At 42.0% G+C, this 19,584-nt stretch overlaps 1 protein-coding gene across 2 annotated transcripts; it reads left to right on the forward strand.

Moving 5' to 3' along the window:
- Positions 1-2,441: 2,441 nt before the first annotated feature.
- Positions 2,442-18,972, forward strand: WDR61 (WD repeat domain 61). Of its 2 annotated transcripts, none has more exons than XM_043489758.1 (11): positions 2,442-2,522; positions 5,333-5,383; positions 6,080-6,107; positions 7,859-7,964; positions 8,339-8,511; positions 12,776-12,924; positions 13,141-13,234; positions 14,207-14,300; positions 16,126-16,218; positions 16,956-17,034; positions 18,772-18,972. In XM_043489758.1, exons 2-11 carry the CDS (start codon positions 5,372-5,374, stop codon positions 18,859-18,861), a joined length of 918 nt encoding a protein of 305 aa, XP_043345693.1. In that variant the 5' UTR covers positions 2,442-2,522; positions 5,333-5,371; the 3' UTR covers positions 18,862-18,972. The 2 variants fall into 2 exon arrangements, with proteins under 2 accessions (XP_043345693.1, XP_043345694.1); XM_043489759.1 differs by having other exon boundaries at positions 2,453-2,592.
- Positions 18,973-19,584: the final 612 nt, after the last annotated feature.

Here is a 19,584-nt window from a genome sequence, read left to right on the forward strand (position 1 = left end):
CAGTTAATGCACAGAAAAAGAAAAAAAACACATAAGCCCAAATCACACAAATTAAAATTCACTTAATTACATAGTTGTAAGCACTTTTCTAGACAAAATTTCACCATTCTTAAAGTAGGAGTGTTCAAAAATATTTCTTTATAAAAGCTAAAAGGAAGTAAATATGACCCAATTGCCCTGGTTAAGAAATCATATAATAATCAGTCTATTTTCAAAACCCAGAGAAACCCAGAAACTCTGTCAATAAAATTAAAGGGACAAAAACCAAGATTGGCCAAAGCTGGCAACCAGTTGTACAGGAAGACAGTAGATCTCCTCATTTCACTGTTAAAAGCCATTGCATTGGGGATTGATATTAGGTCCTTTCCACACTCTATTAGCCTGGATCCTGGCCATTGCAGTGTCAATTTCTGTTTGTTGGGTTCTGTGGAATTTCCCTGAATGCTGTGGTCCAGTCAGCACTTACGTCAATATGATGGGAATCACCTCCAGTTTGAAGACACGCTTCCTGGCCTGAGGGTATAATTTGTACACTCTTCTTTAGCTTCAGGGACAAATGCACTCTGGTCAAGTATATCCAGAATGGTTACAGGGATAATGTGACTTTTAACAGAGGCCATGTAAAAGTTTTGACAATTCAAGGTTAACAAGTGAAGCCTGCTCATTTTGACCCAAATTTTCTAACCCTGTGACATGTAGGGGATCCACTGGGGCTGGATGAAGTTTCCATTGACAGAGTTGTCACTGAAGGAATTACTGAGGACCAGAGAACAGGCACTGGGAAACTTGTGAGTGTATTTAGCAAATTTCTGGGCCGTAAAATCTCCTCATAAGGCCCTCAAAGATTTTATCCAGTTGTACGGACAAGAGTTGTATGGTCTAACAGTTTTCTGAAATCATCATAAAACTCAAGATGTTTTAATAAACTAGATCCTGAGAAATTAACTTTCAGGGGTAGGCGGGGTAGGGTAAGGGTACATGGATATTTCAAGGTTTTACATTCACTATGACCATACTTTACCATCATCCCCTTCTTCTAGACTGTTTTTGGACTTCTAAACCAGTTTTAATCAGGAGAGACTGTGATCTCTGTCTCATGATAAGCTGAAAGAAAGCTTAACCCTTCAGAGTGCCCGCCCCCGCCACCCAGAACTTCCACTCCCTACTGCTCAGAGAGATTGGGACAGTGACCAGCAGCCAGGAGGGGCCGGGCAGCTTTTCAAGGATGGGGTGCAGTGGTTTCACCCTTCCATCTCCTTTTAAAATGCTGGTCATTAGCTTCTAAACTGATATGCATCACAGTAACCTAACCGGCTGTGTCCAAAATCATCACGGGCGTTGACTGCAGCCATGAAATTAAAAGATCCTTGCTCCTTGGAAGAAAAGCTGTGATAAACTTAGACAGCCTATTAAAAAACAAAGACATTACTTTGCTGACAAAGGTCCGTCCAGTCAAGTGACGTGAAAGTGAAAGTCGCTCAGTCCTGTCCGACTCTTTGCGACCCAGTGTTTTATACAGTCCATGGAATTCTCCAGGCCAGAATACTGGAGTGGGCAGCCTTTCCCTTCTCCAGGGGATCTTCCCAACCCAGGGATCAGGTCTCCCGCATTGCAGGCAGATTCTTTACCAGCTGAGCCACAAGGGAAGCCCATCTAGTCAAAGCTATGGTTTTTCCAGTAGTCATATATGGATGTGAGAGTTGGAACATAAAGAAGGTTGAGCACTGAAGAACTGATACTTTTGAACTGTGGTGTTCACAGTTGACAGTTGATTCTTGAGAGTCCCTTGGACAGCAAGGAGATCAAACCAGTCCATCCTAAAGGAAATCAACCCTGAATATTCATTGGAAGGACTGATGCTGAAGCTGAAGCTCCAATACTTTGGCCACCTGATGGGAAGAGCTGATTCATTGGAAAAGACCCTGATGCCGGGAAAGATTGAAGGCAGGAGGAGAAGGGGACGACAGGATGAGATGACTGGATGGCATCATCAACTCAACGGACATGAGTCTGAGCAAACTCTGGGAGACAGTGGGAGGACAGGGAAACCTGGCGTGCTGCAGTCCATGGGGTCGCAAAGAATCAGACACGACTGAGCGACTGAACAACAATCGGTTGTGACTTTACAATTGAAATATAGAGCTCTATTTCACTGAAAAAAATTTGAAGCAATAGAACTCTTGCAGTCATCAGGTGTAGTCTATCTCAAAGTACAAATAAAGAAATTAGAACCCAACAGTTGTTGAAACTTAAAACTTCCGCAAGCCGGTTCTCAGTGGCCCCGCCCCGGGGGAAACCAAGGTGACCGGGGCGTGGCCTCTTCCCCTTCTCGCCCATCCTCCTCCAGATCCGCCCCGCGTGCGTTGTAGCGACCGCAGAGGGCGCTGCGGCGTGGGCCTGCGCCTGCGCCTTGGGGACCGGCGAGATGCCCCGCCTCTTGGTGAGCTCATCACCCCGCGTCGCGGTCGCGCGGAACCTGGCGTCAGAGAATCCGCGGGGCAGTGCAGCCGGACAGTGAGGCGGTGAGTTGGTTCGCAAAGCCGTTGGGGATGGCACTGATCGGTGCCGATAACGGTCCAGGCTGGAGGGCGGGTGAGCGAGAGTGGGCCCAAGGCTACCTCTAGGAGGGTTTGCTCAGGAATGCCCCACGCCGCAGGGCCTGAGGGTGGTGGCTTCCGTGACTCCGTTTACTCTGGCTGCCTCTCGGTGTGTGGGGCCTGAGGGGAGAGGATAGGTGGCCTCATCTTGCATCCTGAGGATGTTCTGTGCAGCCTCGAGGTTAGGACTGGTCTCAGTGTCGATAGACAGAACTGTCTTAACCGAAGTTTTCCAGTGGTAGGCCACGCTGCCTTTTTCGGTAGCGAGCTGGACAGGTAGAGGCACAGTCTGAGTTATCTTTACTTCAAGTACCACGTAGTATTGCGGGTTACTGACCTCCCTGAGTACTTTAATAGGGGCATGTGTAGTGTTCTTTGGAAACATTGAGGAAGCAATGAATTCTGCCTGGGAAATGAGAGGAGAGTTCTCTAAAGAAGGAAGGTGAGAAAAGAGGATTTTGGGGTCCTCTTAACGCTGAAGTTATTGTAGGATAAGAAACTGATGTAAAAGGTAGTGTAACCTATACTATAGCTTGTATCCACCTTCTCCTGTCAGACTAACCTTGGGGGAGGTTTCTTAACTTCTCTTGAAGTCTCACTTTCCTTATGAGGAACGTAGAGATTATAATAAGAATATCTATTAAATGAGATGAGAGGGTTCAGTGAGCTAACCTACATGTAATACCTAAAACAGGGTACATCATGGTACCCTGACTCATGGTACATCGTCAAACATACATTCATTGATAGAAGCACACCTCTATCTTGAGGAGCCTGGCTTCTTGGAAGTTGACTTCTTGCAGACCTTCCTACTCTTGATTCTCCTTGTTGTGGGGAATTGTTTCTGTTGCAGGGATGTGAGGCAGGATTTGGAAGTGCAGATGGTTGGTGCCCAAGAGAGTGTGAATACTGTTTACTCCAGCGAAACTGGCATGACCTCCTGTCTGTCTTTCCTACCCTTGCCAAGACACTGTTCTTGGGTCACAAATGAATTAAGCAGTACCACCTTGACTGAGATCTTCACAGGCAAAGGTTATTTAGAAATTGTTTGTTTTTTCTGTTATCCTTGGAAAACCTTCACAGTAGTCTTTTTGAGTTTGCAAATTTAAAGCAAGTAACTTGAACATGGATGCCTTAGATGTGGCAGAGGATATGCCTCCTCTGTCCATGGTTAGAATTGAAGGGGCCATGAACTTGGATGAGAAGAAAAATTGCATCCCTATGTTCTCAAACTTCTAACTGAAATTTAGCATTTCCTTCAATTATAAATATAGTCAGCAAACCAAGTATTAACAGGGTGACTTTGTCACCAATAGAAATCACACATATTTTCGTATCTTAGGATATTGTATAAGTTCATCATAACTTTGAAATTATGGTAGTTGTTAGATTTGCTGCTAAATCTTGTTATATAATGTGTAAATAAAGAACCACATATGCTATCACAAAATCTAATTTTTGTATTTGGTAAAATATTATTTCTGTATACAGTTGATCCTTACTATTCTCAGGCTCTGTATTTCCAAATTCATCTACATTCTAAAATTTATTTGTAGCCCCAAAATCATTTGCAGCGCTTTGTGATCTTGGACATGTGCGAGGTGGTGAAAATTTTGAGTGAACTGACACACATTCTTAGCTGCAGTTGAACAAGGAAGCACTCTGCTTTCTTGTTTCAGTTATCCTGCTGTAAACAAGTGTCTTTTTTTCAATCTGTTAGTGTTATGATTTTTGTATTTTTGTGGTTTTATTGGTGACTTCACTGTTTAAAATAGCCCTCCAAACACAGTAGTAAAGCTCTCTTAGTGTTCCTAAGTCCAGGAAGACTGTGATGTGTCTTACGGAGAAAACACATCTGTAGATAAACAGCATATAGGCGTGAATTATGTTGCTGTTAGCAGTGAGTTCAATATTAATAAATCGCCAATGTAAAATAAGGTGTCTTTAAACAGAAACACGCATAAAATAAAGTTACTTATTCATCAGTTGGCCCAAATTTACCAGAGTCTTGCAGGAACCTAATATAGTGTCTCCCCCAGAAGTAGTGGATCAGTGTTCACTAACTTGGTATTCAGTGACTTTATGGAACTTAACTGACTGGAATAATGAGAATGGACTATACTTGGTTTCCTTTCTAATCCTATGTATTTTATGTATTTAAAAACATCCTGAAAAGGGGTTTATAGGCTTTACAAAGCTACCTGGGGCGGCTGGGGCGGGGGGCGGGTTCAGGGGTGGGCACGGAGGATTCTATAGCACACACACAAAAGTTTAAGAAGCCTTATTATAGCTTTTGGGAGACATGTAGTCTCCCTCTGGCTCACACCCTCATTTACGTTCCTGCTGGCTCTTATATGCATTTTTGGCTGAGATCCCTGCATGGACTGTAAGAACTTTGCTCCCCCGTATTTGCTTGTTGAGTTTTTAATAAAATAATATTTTAAATTAAAAGATCCTGTGGTTTTATCTCTTGGAAAAGCAGCAAGGAGGGAGACAGGATCCTCTCTGTAGTCAGCTTGAGGAGAAGAAAATATGAGAGGTGGTAGGTATTAGTTGAGAAAGAAGACCATGCCACCTGGTAGGGCTTGTGAACGGGGCCTCTGGGACCGATCTATAGAAAAGTGTCAGGTCAACCCTGGCCAAGAGTTGCCTTACAGTCTTGATCCAAGGGAACCTTCTATAGCCCTCTGTCCTGATGGCCTCCTCTTACTGAAACCCTGGTGTTGTTTCCACAGAGCTGTCTGGCCTTTAGCCCTTCATCCTTGGTTAAGGAGATGACCAACCAGGTAAGGCCTATGGAGAGGAAGAGTGCCAGTTGGTCTCTTTGGGGGTTCGAGCCCAATACATCGTCTGGGTTTGTAGTCAGAAAACTAGCATCTGATTCCTGCTTTGCTTGTGAAGAGGAGGGTATCCTGGGCACCTAGTCACCAGAGGGTTAGGTGGCACTAGTAAAAGGCACAGCACTGAGAGGAGGGTAATTTTATCTCAGTCTGTACCTCAGTTTACAAAGGGGTTGAGGAAGCTTAAAAGAATATGTACACAAAAACAAAAAAGAAAAATTAGAAAGGGAGAAACATGTCTTTGTAATAAAATTTGGGACAGAGTTAACAGGTTAATATGCAGGCTGTGTGGTTTTATACAACTACAAAAATTAAGCTGCAAATTGGACTCTGAGCTTCCTGGTGCTCAGAGCAGGAAAAAGCACATAATTTATTATTCTTTTTGGGTGGGTGGAAGTAGAAGAGACTCTAGCTTCTTTAAGAACTAATTGTTTTCTTTAAAAGACTATAGTTTCTTTAAGAACTAACACTACAGACCTTGCATGAGCTCACAGGCGGTCAGGCCACAGCAAGGGCGGTACCTAACACTGGTGATTATATCTGCTGGGGCACAGGGTGGTGAGTTGGGGGGTGTTTTAGGGAAAGGATGGGACACATCTGAAATCTGACCGTTGGTTTAATGTGTCTTCTGTTCTTTTTTAGTACAGTATTCTCTTCAAACAAGAGCAAGGTAAGCAGCTTGCCAGTTCAAGCAAATTCACCTGTGAAAAGCTGTTGTCCCTGGTTTAAGGTTTTTGTCATGCTGACCAAACATGCAGTTCCCAACCATACTCACTTTACATAAGAATTGGCATGGGCAGCTGAAAACCAAATACACTTCAGAACAAACAGCCACCAACAAAAAAAAACAACCATTAACTTAAGGAGCAGGAGTCAAATGATAGACTGGAGAACTCTGGGCTGAGGAAAATTTTTCCCACTTGGGGAAGGCGTGACTGAGCTTCCCGGCTATCAGAGTGAAAGAAGGAAACTCTTTGAGTCTCAGGACTCTGTTAATACCAGCTCACCTGGGGAGGTAAACTTGAGCCTGGCCATGAACGCAGAAGTTCTCTTGGGAGCCTTTATTCAGGCTCCTCCACTTAAAACAAGTGTAGCGATTCTCACAGAGGGCCTTTGACCCTCAATAAAAGAGGAGGATAAAATAAGTGAATTTCTGTCAAGTCCACTGAGGATATGAGTAGCAGTGATAGTGGTGGGGATGGGAGAAGGAGGGAGGGCAGTCTGTCTGGAAAGGTAACTGGTCAGTGATAATGGACTTCATACCTGGAAAGGAGGGTGTGCATGGACTGTTCACATGTGTCTCATTTCTTCACGACAGCCTAGATAAGTTACATAAAGCCTGGAGAAATTTGTGGAATGCCTAGTAAAGCTCTTCCACTTTAAGTAGTGACATTTAGGCAGTCTGAAGTTTAAACCCAAAGCATTCTTTCAAGTTAGCGAGCATAGGTAACTAGTCAGCTTGTCAGTCAGCTACCTTGTATGCACCTAATGCCATCTGGTGCCAAGCTGGCAGACTTGGGTCAGGTGGGGATTGTAATGGAAGCCGAGATGCTATATGTAACTCACAGCTGTTTAAGTTGAATGTCCTTGTATTCATGTCTTGAAAAGGTGTTCCTGAAGAATTGCTGCCAGGTGTGAAGAAAACCTTCTTATGCATTTGTTACATTTATATTCCTATCCCAGGTCTGCAGACCCATCTGTATGGCCCACCAGATATACAGCTTACAGACTTAGGATTTAAAGTGGACTTTAGTTAGTAGGGAGGTTAGGTTTTTAGGTTTGAGTACCAGCTCTGCCTTTTCATAGCTTTTGACTTTGGGTGAGCTACTAGGCTTCTCTAAGCCTCTTGATTTTTATCTGTAGCATGAAGATGCTGTTCATAGGGATGTTGTGGTTAATTGAAGTAATCCCTACAAAAGGATTAAAGTATTAACTGGCCCATTAAGCATAATAGACTTGTGGCAAAAGGCAAATCATGTGGCACCTATTTTAATTATTTATTTTCGGACCTGTATTATTTACAGTTGACCTGCCTACTGGTTTCCAAAGATCTCTAAGAAATAACTCTTAACAGGTTTGATCTCTTTTGGGGGTGGGTTTTGCTTTAGCCAAGTGAGAGCTATTCCAAACTAATGCATGTCAGACAGCATACTAAAGTTGAAAGGACACTGGACTATTCCAGTACTGCTCCCCCACCTGGTAAACCTGTGTTTGGGGCAAGTAACTTCTTCAGAACCTCTGGTTTTCTTACCTGCCTCCACTGTTCTAATAAAAGCTGTGTGGGAAAGCCATCTGCAAAACAGTAAAGCGGATACAGGTGGATATTACCTCAGAATTGGTGTAACAGTGTTTCTGGTTTATCTTAGCACATTCAGTTTAGAAGTTGCATGAAGACTTTATATGAATGACTTTCTCTTCCAGCCCATGATGATGCCATCTGGTCAGTTGCTTGGGGGTCAAACAAGAAAGAAAACTCTGAGACAGTGGTCACGGGATCCCTGGATGACTTGGTGAAGGTCTGGAAATGGTGAGTGCTCTTTCCTCTACAATACAGCCTTGGAAATTGGGGTTTTTCTTCTGGGCTCCCAAGTTGCAATCAGAGAAGTATTGACTAATTATCTAAGCAAGAAAGCAATGGCGATATGGTGGTATAAAAAGGCAGACTCTTTTTTTTCTCACTTGTTTTCCTGTTATTCACTGTTAAGGCCTTATAGTAGAAAGAAAAAAAAATGCTATGGTTAAAAGTTGGCTGCATTTGGTGTTCTGTGGCTCTTCATTTCCTCTCTTGATTCTGCATTTCACAGACCTCTGGTAATGCATAGTTACAGGAACCCCAAATTTCAGATGCCAGGTACCATGTGTTGTGTGTGAAGAAATCCATTTCTCTGTCCCCCATTGAAGGCGTGATGAGAAGCTGGACCTACAGTGGAGTCTGGAGGGCCATCAGCTGGGTGTGGTGTCTGTGGACATCAGCCACACCCTGCCCATTGCTGCATCCAGTTCTCTTGATGCTCATATTCGTCTCTGGGACTTGGAAAACGGCAAACAGATAAAGTCTATAGATGCAGGACCTGGTAAGAGTTTTACTCTTAGAGAAGATACTAGAGGTTTACGATCCCTTTTTGATACCTTTAGGGAGAGATGTATTTTAGTGTTTAGAAGCTTTTGGATTTGAGATTGGTAATATGGGTGTATGAACTGCATGTTATGTAATACCTTCAGTGGGACTGGGATAGCACTCTAATGAAATACTAGTATCTCAGCAACTAAACATGAGTATTTACATTAGGAGATAAAGATAAGCTATAAATAGCCTTATATCAGTTCCAGTTTTATGGCCAAGTGAGTTTGGGTACTAAAATTATTTCTAAAAACTCAGTTTTCATCACCTTTGGGTTTCACATTGCTGACTCGGGATTGTGGACCTGTGTTTGAACGGTCCACAGTTTCTCTGTTTGCCACATTCTGAGTTGATCCACTCATTGCCTTATAGAGGTCTAGAATGTAAAGCACTGTGTCCTCCTAGAGCTGTGTCATGGTAATCTCAACTAGTTATGATTAAAGTGCTGATTTCCAGTATATGATTGATACATGAAACTTCTAAAGAAACAAATCGATTTTTTTAAAGTTCTGTAGGACAGCATAGTCTTGTCCATTAGCCTTGATAAACATCTGAAGTAATGGGAATTAATAATTTCATTGGGACAAACAACATGGCATTTCGGATTCCTTGTGGCCCTATATTTACTTGTATATGACCACGTAGCTTTCATGAGCAGAGCCTGTTCTGCCAGAATGGGTGATGACTGGAAGAGAGTACAGAGAGCCTGGTGCCTCTCTGGCACAGTCCTCCATGGAGTGATTACAGAACTGCTCAGGGCTTTTCTTAACATAATTCCCTGGATAGGAGCCCCAGTAGATTTGCTTCCCACCAGTTATGTTCAGTAGCATCCTATAGGTTGTACTTATTTTGGAAAGAATGATGGTCCCAGGGTTTTAAGGACTCTGTGTTGTCTGAAAACTGAGTTCATTTCCTCTCAGTGCCAGTATTCAATATCTCTGAGTCTTAACTGTTGGAGCTTTTTAAGGAATACATATGTTGTTGTTGTTGTTCAGTTGCTCGGTTGTGTCTGACTCTTTGTGACCTCATGGACTAGCATGCCAGGCTTCCATGTCCTTCACTATCTCCCGGAGTTTGCTCAGACTCATGTCCATTGAATACATATGTCCAGTTCCTATTTTGGATCCACTGAATCAGTTTTGGAGTGTGTGGGCCAGGATATGTATTTGAAAAAAGTCACCCAAACACTCTGACTCCCCAGATAATTGTTTTTGCATGTGTCGTTGCCCTATTGGTATCTCTTACGGAGGACCTGGGTCCCCAAACTAATGCACAAAGTCTGTGAAGCTGAGAAGAGGAGGAAGAGGTGGATCTATTGCTGCCTCTTCATCTTGGGCACTTAAACCCTCCCATGACGCTAAGGTCACTGTGTGGCTTTGTAGCCCCGGGCACACCACAGTTGAAGAAACGAGTGCTGGATTGGTTCTAAGGAAAAGGATGAAATCTGTATCCAGCTTGCGTTTCCTGACAAATAGTATCTTAAACTACATATTGGTTCCAGTTGTGGCAAGTGATCATTGAAAGATTACTGTTAGGAAAGAAAAAAGATACTGAGATGAATATAAGGTTGGATTTATTTTCTCTTTTGGATAGGAATCTTCATAAAACTATACCAGACCGTTAAACAACAGTTATTTGAGTAAATAATAAAATCAAACATTGCTATTGACAACTAAGGAGCAGCTCAGTTGAATTCACCTAAAGGTAAAACTAGTAAATCTAGGTCTAATGAATTTAGGCAAATGGACATTTACGTTATACCAGTCTTGAAAATATGCCTGGAGAATGTGAAAGGAGGAACAGAAGGAGGAGGAAAGAGAAAGATCTCAGATCCTGAAGAAGAAAGTGAAGAAGTAGAAGAAAGGGAAGATGACAGGGAAGATCCTTCATTTGATACCTCACCCAGGCACTGGCTACAGCAACCTGATGTCAAAGATGTCGAAGAAGAAAGTGGAAGCATAGGGGCATCTCAACATCAGATGGTTCAGGATGTCACAGTGTAAAGAAGAGTTACTCTTTTCACTGATGAAGTGGAACTTAGTGATTAAAATAAATATTATGCAAATGTTAAAGTAAATTTTAGAGTGCAAGGTTAAATTGAGGAATAAAAGTTCCTTCAATTTCTAGGAAAAGGACATTCATCACTACAAGTTTTATATTATTAAACAGCTAATAAGGGAAATGTAAAAGTAATTCCAAAGTGATTTTATTAAACTTCAAGGAATCATAATCAGATTTTCTAATAACCATTATTCCTGTAAACAACTAATTATAATAGGAATAAGAGAACATAATCCTCCTAGAATAAATGGCATAGTCATTAGATAGACACTAAAAAGCAGTCTTGTGAGAGATTGATTATAATAAAAGCTTTTTTAGATCTTCTTGGTTGATTGAGCACTTTTGAAGTTAATTTCCTGTTTGAAACAAGTATTTCTTAACTGATAGAGGTAAATTAATTACTACTTTGAGTATGTGTGTTCAGATTTGCAAGAGATTTTTATTTTAAAACTCACTCTGTTATATGGTACTGACTCATCTGTGGTGGGAGCCCCTATCTGCCATGAGTCAAGTTCAAGGAGACCTCTCTCCTGTGGGCTGAGAAGGGCTTGACCTCTTTGAGCCCTGCCCTCAGAGTAAGGAAAGTGACTTGGGAAGGAGCCTTTCTTCTCCCTTTCATCTGATAAGCACTGTTTCTGGGCAGGTACAGGAAGGGCAGGACTTAGGGAATGTTCCCATGCAAGACTGGGCATGGGCAAAGGGACCTCGACCAGCACTGAACAACTGGACTATTCCTTGATCTCTAGGCTCTGACCCCAAGGCTCCTAAAGCTCTTTGAGATTGCCTGTGAAGAGTTTCCCACATAACTGAGAAAAGAAATGCTGAAATATCATCAGTGGTCCAGATGGAAGTATAAACCACATGTGCTTACCCAGGCTGCCCATGAGTCTGGAGACCTTTACACAGAAGCACTGTAATACAGAAATAGCATCTGAATAGAACCTTTGAAATCAGATTGTGTGATATAACTTAAAAACTAGTTGATTAAAAAAAAAAAAGCCTCTTTCCAGTCCTTATTCTCTTGCTAGTTTGTGATAAATACTTTGTCATATTATAGTTTTATATAAGAATATTTTTGGTCTCTTCATTTATTTGCAGCTTATTGAGGTAGACTTTCACCTCTATAATTACACTCTGAAATTAACCCATTATACAGTTTAACAAGTTTTAGTAAATTTCCACAGTTGTGTAGCCATCACTCCAATTCAGTTTTAGAACACTTCTATGTCCCCCAGATGTTCCCTCACGCCCATTTATAGTTAACCTGTGCTCCCACCCTCAGCCTCAGACAACCACTGATGAGCTTTCTTGTCTCTATAGTTTTGCCATTTTGAAAGATTTCACATAAGTGAAATTGTATTGTCTTACATATCTTTCTTTAGCATAATGTTTTTGAGGTTTATCCATGTTGTAATATGTATCAGTAGTCTGTTCTTTTTTATTGCTTACTAGTAAGTATTCCGTTATAGGGATATTCCACATTTTGTTCATTCATTCATCAACTGATGGATACTTGGATTCTCTCCAGTTTTTGAGTATATTTAATAATGCTGCTGTGAGCATCCAGCTTCAGTTCTGTTCATGAAGATGTGTTTCCATTTCTCTAGAAGTGGAATTGCTGAGTATTATGGTGTGTGTTTTCAATTACGCTGTCAAAACTGTTTTTCAAAGTAGCTATATCATTTTATATTCCCTCCAGGGTATGAGGATTTTGGTTTCACTACACCCTTGCTAACACTTGGTATTGTCCTGTCTGTCTACATTTTTAGTGAAAAGTTAAGAAACCCTTAAATTAAATTGGTATAGAATTAATATCTTTACAGCATATTAATGTTGGGCATATTAATGTTGGGCTTCTGACTGAAGCACCTGAACAGTGCAACTCAGTGACTTAACAGCCGTTAAAAATGACATAGTTCGTGGAAACCTGTATGAGGAGATAGGAGACAGTGATTCTCCAGCTTCACAAGGGTCTTTGTGAATTTCAGGCCATGCTATGCCCATATTAATACAATTAATATCTTTACAATGTCCTATTCTGAATCAGGACACTATTCCTCCAATTTTAAAACATGTATCTTTTGGTAAAGCTTTAAAATTTTTAAAATTAAGGTCAGATCTTTTCTCACTATAGTTTTTCCTTTTTTTCTGTTCAGTGGATGCCTGGACTTTGGCCTTTTCTCCTGATTCTCAGTATCTGGCCACAGGAACTCACGTGGGAAAAGTGAACATTTTTGGTGTGGAAAGTGGGAAAAAGGAGTATTCTTTGGACACAAGAGGAAAATTCATTCTTAGTATTGCATATGTAAGGAAATATTGTTTTGTTTCTGTCTGATTCTTTGAGTTTACTCTTGTAGCCTGTTGTATTCCTTGATAAACGTTCTGCATTGGTCTCACTAGGAAGCTGCTGGCTTGGTTTGCCCGCCAGCCAGTTAGGCCATAACCAGCAGATTACTTGTGTTTGAGGGGAGATGGCTTAACAACATGGGAGTTTCAAATGATTTTCGTATGTTCTCTACAGAGTCCTGATGGGAAATACCTGGCCAGTGGAGCCATAGACGGAATCATCAATATTTTTGATATTGCAACTGGGAAACTTCTGCATACGCTGGAAGGTGTGGTTCATCATTTTGTGCAAACTGGGTTATCAGATCACAAAGGAAGACTTACTCTTTCATTAAAATGCTACTAAATGGCAAACGAGCCTTAGATTTGCAAAATACCACTCTCAGTTAGAAATCCGAAATGCCTCTAAAGTTCACTTTTGTCACTGTGCTGCTGCTGCTGCTGCTGCTAAGTCGCTTCAGTCGTGTCCAACTCTGTGACCCCATAGACGGCAGCCCACCAGGCTCCCCTGTCCCTGGGATTCTCCAGGCAAGAGAACTGGAGTGGGGTGCCATTGCCTTCTCCGTTTGTCACTGTAGTTGTAACCTAGACATATTAGTTTTTGTACCAGTGTTTTAAATGCTTATTTTGGTGAACAGGCTTACTTTTTATTTATGTGTTAATATATCCTAGCTACATGAGTATCTTATTTCTGTCATGTTTGGCTCTAAAGAACTTTGTGATTGGAAAATAGCCCCTTTTTGTTGATAGTTTGAAGGTAAAGGAAAGTTCTGTGCCCACTCTGCACTGGTGACCTCTGGATAGGAGGATGGGGTACTAGGACAGGGAAAGTGTTGGAGGGAGACCTCTTCAGTGCATCCTTTACCCTACAACAAAGGATTTGGTAGGGAACTAGCATCCTATTTGTTCAGCATACAAATCAGAAACAGTGCATATTTCCATGTTTGACCATATCTTTAGGGGCAGAGGAGTTTTGTGTAAGCAGTGTATCCTGAGGTCCAGTTGGTCAGGGGAGGGATCTGAGGAGAAATGGATCCCAGGAGGAGGGGCCTGGGTTTTGTGCATGTTTCTAGAGCCTTATAAAGAAGGGTCCAATCTGTAGCTCGCCTCTGACTGAAGCACCTGAGCAGTGCAACTCGGTGATTTAACAGCCGTTAAAGATGACATAGTTCGTGGAAACCTGTATGAGGAGGTAGGAGACAGTGATTCTCCAGCTTAACAAGGGTCTTTGTGAATTTCAGGCCATGCTATGCCCATTCGCTCCTTGACTTTTTCCCCGGATTCACAACTCCTTGTCACTGCTTCAGATGATGGCTACATCAAGATATATGATGTGTAAGTTACCTGTTGGGATTCAACACTTCTCTCTTAATGTCAATGCCTGTTTTGTCTCTTATCATTAGGAGGAGCCCTAGCAAGTGAGCTGCTCCCTCTTATGTCTAGGAAAGACATGTGTTCAGGTCCTTTCAGACTCTGAGGTCTCCCCAGTCATTCCTCCCCTGTCAGTATCCCTGCTTTGAGCTTAGGACGATATAGAAGAAGACGTGCGTGGGTTACCAATTAGGATCAGCTACTTGCTACTTCTTTTCCAGCATCCTGTCATTTGTGGGGCATGCTGATTTTAAATTCTTTTGGACAGGTGAGTAGTGTACAGATGAACAGATGGAGCCATGGGCTGTAGCTAGCTTGAAGTAATGATGAAAAAGTTAGAACATTTGTTTTCCGAGGGTGTGACGTTCTAGAAGGCATTCCTCTGCCCTAGTTAGGGAGTTGTCTGTTTATCAGCCAGCTTACAGCAGGTCTAGATAAGGGAGCTTTTTTGTTGTTGGTTTTTGACTCCAGGTATAAAATTGAGTTAGTTAATCTTCAGTTCACAACTCACTTTCATTGTAAACCTGTGCATAGGCTCTTTCTCTTTTCCTTTCCCCCTATATTTCTCAGTCCCCACTCTGTTCCCCGCTGAGGTCTCTCCTATAAGGTGTTTGACGTGTGTCCCTGATTCTTTGACTCAGTACTGCAATCAGTGTGCCTGGTTTCTGGCTTCCGAATGCGGCATTCGAATCCACTGGGTGCATCCGTCACCCTTCTCTATGCCCCAGCGATGGGTGCCACACCATGACCATCCACGTGTGTGTTACTTTGTGGGCCTGTGAGAGTTTTGCAGGAGTTTAAATTTGGGAGCTTTTGGACAATAGAAAGTTGTCAAATAGACATGGAATTAGAATTGCAGTTTCTGGAGTTAGAGCTGAACGAGCTGTTAGGGTCCAAGAGAAGATGTCTGTCTCAGGTTGTGCTTGCTTGTCAACAGCAGGGCCAGTATAAATACTAGCAATTTCTTAAGGGTTCAGCTCTCTTTAATAAGGCTTTCACTGTTAGAGTTTCATCATCTTCCCACCTACTGGTGAGGAAGCACAGGTTAAGGTCCCAATCATATTGCAGGCGAGGAACTCATGCTGAGGTGGTGGTTTGGCCAAGATGCTGATACTGAATGAACATCTGGGACTTTTACCTTCTCATGGTCCCCCAGCTTTCTACTGAGGCCACCTCTCCTCTTAACTGGGGTCTTCTCTACTCCGCTGACTTCAGGGGTGAAACTGCTGACCTTAGTCAGGTCTTAGGATTGTTCTCCTGCCATAGGTGATTTGATTTCACTTTTTTAAAAGGGAAAGTGACTATAGTCATTAGACCTGTCTCATTCTTGGTTAAGTTAAAAATAGTCTGTCCAAGTCATACCTGTTGTAAAGAATACATTTTGATACCTTCCTTAGACACAGGCACTGGCTCCACATGGAAAGGATGCTAGGTGGGTAGGGGCAGAACCTGCAGCTACTCTGAGATGGCTATTTGCCTGCTGGTTCTGTTTCCTCATCTTAGGAATTGGCTTGTTGAGCCTTCTTTATTTTGAATTTCTAAGCTCTGCTTGTTTAGGATCCTATTTTTGGCTCTTGGAGGCTCTGACATATTTGGGGTTAATGCTATTGAAGATTTTGTTTCTGCAGTATGTGATGCTACTTCAGTGAAAAGAGAATTTCTATGTTAATACTGTCATTTTAAGGATAGCAGATTGGGTCCAATTAAATGGACACAGTACACCTTCCATTTCAGTGATTATATTCTAAAAGTTAACGTCTCCGTTTTATTTGAAACTTTCCCATTTCAGACAACATGCCAACTTGGCTGGCACATTGAGTGGCCACGCATCCTGGGTGCTGAACGTTGCATTTTGTCCTGATGACACACACTTTGTTTCCAGGTACTTATGACTCTTATCAGTTCCTAAAACGTTAGGAAGATGAAGATGGTCATCTTGTATGAATTGCCTTAAAATTTGAAGATGGTGTGACCCTTTTCTTATTCAGGTAGCCTTTGTTTTCTGCAGTGTTTTTTAAATTGTCAGGTTAATTGTTCTTAGCTGGAACAAAGGTGGATTTTTTTGAGCAACTCAGTTCTTATTTCTTCCTTATAAATCTAGGCCTCTACCTACAGTAGGTAGGTATCCTTTATAAGGATACCTGTATTCCGATAGTAACTATAGATATGCAAATCTGTAAAATGTTATGCTTTGAGACCCCAATGTTGTTTAGGCCCAGGATGGCCAAGACAGTTGAAAAACAGGAGATGGATGGCTTAATAGCACTGCACAGAGGTTTCTGGAAGACTCTGAGAGCCTTTATTTTGAAGCTTTAACCAGTTTCCCTCCCATCCAGAAGGAGCCTCTCATCCAAGACTCCTGACAAGAATATTTAATATGAGGGCCAAGCAGATCAGAAGTTTGGGGAGATAGCTGCTCTGTGAGTGGGGAAAGCCAGCCAGTTGTGCCAACATTCTTGACCACCTTTTGGGGACCAGGTCAGCCGCTTATGTACACACGCACCAAGGGGGCCTTTAGGTAGGCTGAGTCAAGGAGTGTGGAATTTTTGGTCAGATTCTTGCCAACTTCACACCTGTCTGAAAACTTTTCTGATACTGATGTTTCCTTTTTTAAAATAGTTCATCTGACAAGAGTGTTAAAGTTTGGGATGTTGGAACAAGGACTTGTGTTCACACCTTCTTTGATCACCAGGATCAGGTATGGCATAATTAACATTTAAATTCCTTTGTCTTTGGATTGCTAGCATTGTCTGCTCTGCCAAAACTCATTCATTTCCCTAACCTTGCTGCTCAGGTTGTCAAGATCAGGTGAGCCTCAGAGCTGAGCTGCTCTGATTGCTTGGATGTCTATCCAGCCAATGTTCCAGTGGACACTCTGGGGTGCAGAGGCTAGGAGTGTGTTGTCAGCCTGGAAACCCACAAGGCATGATATGTCTACCCATGATATGGGTAGACTGGAAAGCTTGGACTAGCTGCACAGCCTTTAAATGACTTCTTTGAAACATGTTGCAGCAATGCCTAGAGCATGCCTGGGCCTTTTTCTAGATACAGCTGGGCCATGGCTGTCTCAGGAAGGACCTGCTTCTTCAGAAGCTTCCGTTCCATCTCACAGCCATCACTTTCTCTTTTGGAGCTGCCCAAAGAAGTGATGTGATTTTTTTTTCTTTGAATATACTTGAAGCCAGAAATTGTTAATAGGTTGTTTGACTTTAAAGATATTGCTAAGTTTTATTTCAGCCTTTAAATTAGGAAAAGAGGCTGTATTCTCACAGGAGTCTTCCTGTGAGATGAATGTGAAATGTTAAGGCATTGTAGGGTAGGGCTTCTCAGTCTTTAATGTACCCTGGGGATCTGGTAACAATACAGATTCAGTAGGTCTGGCCTGCGCCTGAGTTTTTGTCCCAAGCTTCAGGTGAGTCTAGCGCTGCTAGTTCCAACAACTTTTGAATAGCAAGGGTCTTGGGGAAGCAGTATAAAAAATAAAATACCCATGGCAGTATAAAGTCATCTTTCATTAATTACGTATTTTGTATGTTCTTAGGATCATCTCATAGAATCTCTTTGGAATGCATTTTAAAGTTAACAAATGTTCATGCTTTTTTACACTTAATCTTACATTGTTGCCCATGAAGTTGAGAGGATTTAATCTTGACATTCCACTCCTGGATTTAAATATTGTACTCAGGAAGGAAGTCCTGGCTGGCTGTGTTGCTTTGTGTGAGAGAGTCAGTGTGTGGTGCGGTCCTCAGAGGAAGACATTTGGAGTGGAAATAAAGCCATCACCTGGCCCGCTCACAGCACTGAAGTCAGGGCTAGAACACCCACCTCGGGGATAGAGTGACAGGCTTGACCTGATGAAACTCCTACCACATCAGTTCTGTCTGGGAAGAAGGTGTGAATCTGTTAACTCAACATGTAGCAAATGAAATCAATGACATGCAATACCAAGTTATCTAGCTCCTGGGGTCAGGCAGGTTTCATAGGCCTCTAAGAAGAGAGTGAGAATTACTGACGTAAGTTGTAGGCACAAGCAGGTGGACGAGGAGCACAGTTTGCAGTTATCCCCATAGGTGGTGGTGACCTCAGGGTAGCTGTGGGGCCTTTTCCTTCCTGGAGACCTGAGAACCCGTGCTGGTCCCTCATGGGTTCCATCTTTACAACATTAGGTCACTTCCTCAATTGTGAATCTTGGAAAGGTTTGTAAATACCTTGATTTATGTTTAGAAATGAATTATCTGGAGTTGGGAGTGATGATAATTAAACAGTAGTAATAGAAGCTGCGTGATTAAAGGAAAAGCCCCATTCTCACTGTTGAGAAAGCATGAGAACATCCTCATCTCAGTGTTTTTTCTGGATTCAGTATAATGAGAGTAGGGTAAGGGTATTTGTTCATAAAGAATAAAGGTTTAGTAGAACTTTTTCTCTTTATTTACAGGTCTGGGGAGTAAAATACAATGGAAATGGCTCAAAAATTGTGTCTGTTGGAGATGACCAGGAAATTCACATCTATGATTGTCCCATTTAAACATCAACATCTTCCAGGCTAATGCTGCAGAGAATGTATAGATTGATCATGACATTCCTTACCTTTCTAGCTTAATATAGCATTTATTAAAAAGTTTATCAAAAACTTAAATTTTGTAGACACATGTAAATCTTTTCATGTTTTATTGGAAATGCGATTCATACTTTAACATAAAGTATTCTTAATGCAAACACTCATGTTCTTCAACATGCTTCTTTCTCATTTGCCCTGTTACTGATAGAACAGGAAGAGGAGTTGTTGTCATTCTGTGACAGTGAGGATTGCCTCAGGAACAAGGACATGCAGGCATGTACTAAAGTTTCCAGTATAGAAATTTAGGCTCACTCTTCCAGGGGATGAGCCATGCAGAGGCTGTGATAGGAAGCTAATCTATTTTAGAATGTGATCCTGAAAGAAACAGGTTATTTGGGTGGGAACATTCTTTAGTCCTTTCTGAGCATTCTTCTATTTGGTAGATTAAAAATGCCCCGTGCCATACTCTTTTTCACCCTGTTAATTTTAGAGAAGCCTGTAACTTGCGTGGGTATTACTGCCTTAATAATGTTTACAGGCTCAAGCCTGTATCTACTCTGGTTGACCTCCAGCCCTCCCTGTTACCCCAGAGCTCCTATACCTGTTTTCTCAGTGGCCCACTTGAGACATGGTCTGCATGTAACAGGAAAGGTGTAAGTAGCTAACACTCCAAAGTTTGTTGCTTTTTAC

The sequence above is a fragment of the Cervus canadensis genome, chromosome 17 (genome assembly GCF_019320065.1).
Source record: "Cervus canadensis isolate Bull #8, Minnesota chromosome 17, ASM1932006v1, whole genome shotgun sequence".
Lineage (NCBI taxonomy): Eukaryota > Metazoa > Chordata > Mammalia > Artiodactyla > Cervidae > Cervus > Cervus canadensis.